The following is a 4,894-nucleotide window of genomic DNA, read 5'->3' as shown; positions in this document are numbered from 1 at the left end:
ATAGTAATGTTACTTTCTATTACTACAGTATAGCGAGCTATATTGAGGCTCATCTCATCCTCATGGGGATGCCCTGATATCATGGCATGGCCTGCCCCTAGTGGAAACCTAACGGTGCCAACGTAAGCTAGGGGTAGTGACCTTGACCTCTCTCACCTATCATCAACCTGTTGGTAAGTAATAACTGGACTTCGGATTCTATGCAAATAAATGTGCATTTATCGTATTTTGACGAAGTGCATAATTGCATACATATGCATTCGCAATATTCACATATGCGGCACTTTTCTTCGTGCATATAGGTAACGCAGAATTTTTACGCCTCATATTATTGTGGCCCGGTTCGAGTTCGAGTAGGTATATAAAAAAAGTATTTTTAGGTAGGCCATACGGTTTTCTCTTGAAAAAATAGTTTTTTCGTAGTTCTCCAAAGGCTCTATGACAATATTATAGGAAATAATAATAATAAAGATGTAAGAAAGTAGATGTTTAGGTATTTATTTATTTTTAAACAGAACACATTATTTGTTTAAGAAGGCAAGAAATGCAAAAGAAAATCGAAAATAAAAGCTATCCACTATTTTTACTTTCTATTACTACAGAATAGCGAGCTATAATAGTAATGTTACTTTCTATTACTACAGTATAGCGAGCTATACTAGTTAATCTAGTTATGAAAGTATTGCACTCGGTCCAAATTTTCAAAATCGGGAAATGGTTGGAAATATCCGTTTTGGGATCCCCTGATGTCAAAAAAATGATTTTTAGCCCATGGTCTGTACGTTACGTACGTACTACAGGTTTAAATCGGCCCTTTTTCCAGCGGTCGCCTCATTTATTTTTTTTTATTTTTTTTTTTTTTTTCAAATCTCATTTTGGGGAAAAATTTTGAAAAATTGCTAAACATAACATAATTAAAATAGTATAATTTACAAAGGATGTATAAATTAAAGAAATTCTTAAATACCTAGTAAGCAATAATGACAAGCCTTTTTTCGGCAAGCGATGGTGACTTCAAAAATTAATAAGGGAAGATAAATTTTACCAAAGTAATTGATTTTCATGGTTTTATTGTTAGGGTTCTCATATAAGATTTCTAAGTCCCCCCCTGGGGACGATCCTGTTAATGGTAAACACTTTCCTGTGCAAAGTACTTTAACGTGTAGCGGATTGGTGAAAACCCTGCCTCGATATTAATTAAAGCCAATGTTCCTTCATCCTTATTTCGTAAACGATAAGAGATATCGAAAACATTTGGATGTGAATATTCTAACTCATGTGACTTTTCACGCCGAATCAAATAGTAAATGGTAAAGCATTTAGCACTAGCCGACTTACAATTGGGAAGTTAAGGGTTCACTATTTCCCTGGGTCAATGAATTTCAGTTGTATTTTTAATCCGGACAATTGTCCACAGTTGCATGACATGATGGAGTTGATTCTTTACTCCCGTTCTCCTCCTTATTGTACCCCTGTAGCCAGAACACACTACTCCCCGCTAAATCCAACTCCTTGTTTCTAGTATACCACCGGGGGCTCCGACACAAGTTGAACTCTTCTGGCATCGGGATGTGACTGAGCCCTCCTGCCGAAATATTCATGAGAATTGACAGAATGTCTTCCTTAGTGAGTAACAGGGACTGAGCAGGACCAGTGGCGAAATCACTAGGTTTCATGCTCAGGAAGCGTAACTTCCGAAGAAACGGCCGGGCGTAGGATTGTAGCTTCGATACCGTGTCCTCGTCTGATCAAAAGAAAGGGATTTTCGTTATTATTTTTATTTATATTAAAATAATAATAATAATAATATTTCTAAAAATTCAGCCGATACAACCAATTTCTTACATTATGTATATTAAAAAAAAAAAAAAAAAATGGTTCGATTGTATTCTAACAGTCACCTATTATGGTAATATTTCATGCAGCGAGTCCATTGAAATAGAGAATTTTACCTACCTACATTTTAGGAAGGATTTCATGACGTTTGTTTTCAGATTTCAGACTTGACCTCCCTACCTTTCAAGCTGTCTGACGTAATGTTGAGTCTATACTGAATCCATTTTTCGAGAGCAACGAACAGTTGTACTTCATCAGAAATATTGAGCACGTCTTGATTTAAAATATCAATCAGGGTACCTTGATCTATCTCGACAAAACAGGAAGAATTTAAAATATCCGAAGTTTGATTCACAATCACCTGGAACAAGGGGAAATGGAACTTGGTTGACATAATGTACAGTAATACGACTACTAAAAGAAAAAAAAAAAAACGGGGGGGGGGACCTTATGAACACACTGTATGTAATTATGTATTATGAATTGAGGGGCTTGATTGTAAAATTGGCGTAAGTCGACTCTACCCGATAACCATTCCTCAATACAAGTAGGTACATACAGCATGGCTCAGAAGTCCTAGCGAACCCCTTGTAAATTTGAACGACTTCGAATTTTGAGGTTTCCCTTTTTGGCACTTTTTGGATAAAAGTAGTCACTTCTCGAGAAATTCATATGAGAACCCTTACTTTCTATTTCATTTTTGAAATCTGCGTCGAATTTTATGGGGAAATGTATATTAAAAAAAAAAAAATGGTTCGATTGTATTCTAACAGTCACCTATTATGGTAATATTTCATGCAGCGAGTCCATTGAATAGAGAATTTTACCTACCTACATTTTAGGAAGGATTTCATGACGTTTGTTTTCAGATTTCAGACTTGACCTCCCTACCTTTCAAGCTGTCTGACGTAATGTTGAGTCTATACTGAATCCATTTTTCGAGAGCAACGAACAGTTGTACTTCATCAGAAATATTGAGCACGTCTTGATTTAAAATATCAATCAGGGTACCTTGATCTATCTCGACAAAACAGGAAGAATTTAAAATATCCGAAGTTTGATTCACAATCACCTGGAACAAGGGGAAATAGAACTTGGTTGACATAATGTACAGTAATACGACTACTAAAAGAAGAAGAAGAAGAAAAAAAAAAACGGGTGGGGGGACATTATGAACACACTGTATGTAATTATGTAGATCAGGGTACCTTGATCTATCTCGACAAAACAGGAAGAATTTAAAATATCCGAAGTTTGATTCACAATCACCTGGAACAAGGGGAAATGGAACTTGGTTGACATAATGTACAGTAATACGACTACTAAAAGAAAAAAAAAAAAACGGGTGGGGGGACATTATGAACACACTGTATGTAATTATGTATTATGAATTGAGGGGCTTGATTGTAAAATTGGCGTAAGTCGACTCTACCCGATAACCATTCCTCAATACAAGTAGGTACATACAGCATGGCTCAGAAGTCCTAGCGAACCCCTTGTAAATTTGAACGACTTCGAATTTTGAGGTTTCCCTTTTTGGCACTTTTTGGATAAAAGTAGTCACTTCTCGAGAAATTCATATGAGAACCCTTACTTTCTATTTCATTTTTGAAATCTGCGTCGAATTTTATGGGGAACTTCATACATCGTTTGATAAATATTTCTCTTACCTTCATACATGGGTTGATAAATATGTCTCTTACCTTCATACATGGGTTGATAAATATGTCTCTTACCTTCATACATGGGTTGATAAATATGTCTCTTACCTTCATACATGGGTTGATAAATATTTCTCTTACCTTCATACATGGGTTGATAAATATGTCTCTTACCTTCATACATCGGTTGATAAATATTTCTCTTACAAAGAGTCTTGCAAACTCATAGGCGCGGCACGTATTGGCAGGATCTATGTCTGACCAGATATAAGTGGTGCATTTCTTGACCAGGGCCGGCAGCATGTACTTCTTGGCTGCATAGCACACCTCACAGGCATGGTCAAATGACTTCAAGTTCACTTCATCCGTGTACATGTGCCTGATAACAGAATAAAATAATAAAATTCGCAAGATAGGAACTATGCTGGTGTGTGTGTGACTCTGATGTGATGTCTGGTGCTAGAGTGATGACTGTGATGTGATGTCGGTGTTTGTGAGCGTGATGTGATGATCAGGTCTGTATACCTGTGTGTCTGTATTGTGTGATGCGATGATTAGGTCTGTATGTCTGTGCTGTGTGTCTGTATAGTGAACGGCGTGAGATTTCCTCTACTAATACCTACTCATACCATTCCTTCACTGATATTTTGTTTGTATCCCCCTTTTTTATCATCAATATTATTACAAGTGGTTCTGTGAACTGTTTGTAGACCTCACTCAGATTCTTTTGCCTAAGCTTTCCCTAAATGGGTAACCCTACGTAATAACACATGTGAATCAAAACACAAATAAAAGTAAAAGTATCTACACGTCTTATGTAGGTACCTACCTATATCCTATATCTAAAAAAAGAGGAGGTTTTTTTTTTTTTTTTTTTTTTTGAGAATCCAATATCTAAAAATTACGCCGAGCAAGACCACTAAATGGATGAGTGACATGAACGGCCATGCCTTAAGGATTTCTGCTAGCACCTAATATAAACCTGTCAATCACTCAAAGGAATAAAATTGAAGAAGGGTTGATTTTGAACCTTATAAATGCGGTAATTTATCTATTACCATGTTCAAAAGTTTAAGACCAAAATTGGACCTGGGACACCAAATTTCAAAGATCGACGTGTCTTGATCCAAGAAACTCAAAATTTCAAAGTTCATCAAAATCGGACCAGGCAATCGCGGTTCGCGGGTTATCGAGGAACAAAGTCACAAACATCTAAACCAAATGCAAAACAGTCGAGATAAACATACATAGATCTTCACTTCGTTCGGTCAAATATTTCTTTTCTTTTTTCTCTCTTTTAAGTAGGTACCTTATAGGTACTTTTTTATTGTTATTATTATTATTATTATTATTATTATTATTATTATTATCATTATTATTATTATTATTATTATTAT

The 4,894-nt window shown here is 35.8% G+C and overlaps 1 protein-coding gene across 1 annotated transcript in view; it reads right to left on the bottom strand.

Annotated features, from left to right (window-relative positions):
* Window positions 1–474: 474 nt before the first annotated feature.
* LOC103515749 (BTB/POZ domain-containing protein 6) overlaps window positions 475–4,894 on the bottom strand; it is an 8,016-nt gene continuing 3,596 nt past the window's right edge. The window contains exons 4-6 of the mRNA XM_026828341.1: window positions 3,672–3,876; window positions 2,728–2,908; window positions 475–1,744 (exon numbers count right to left, since the gene is read on the bottom strand). Of these exons, the coding sequence (XP_026684142.1) occupies window positions 1,395–1,744; window positions 2,728–2,908; window positions 3,672–3,876 (736 nt within the window). The 3' untranslated portion in view covers window positions 475–1,394. The remainder of the gene's footprint in view (window positions 1,745–2,727; window positions 2,909–3,671; window positions 3,877–4,894) is intronic.

Source organism: Diaphorina citri, unplaced genomic scaffold (genome assembly GCF_000475195.1).
Source record: "Diaphorina citri unplaced genomic scaffold, Diaci psyllid genome assembly version 1.1 scaffold1409, whole genome shotgun sequence".
Classification (NCBI taxonomy): Eukaryota; Metazoa; Arthropoda; class Insecta; order Hemiptera; family Psyllidae; genus Diaphorina; species Diaphorina citri.
This window is presented reverse-complemented; position numbering and strand designations above follow the sequence as displayed.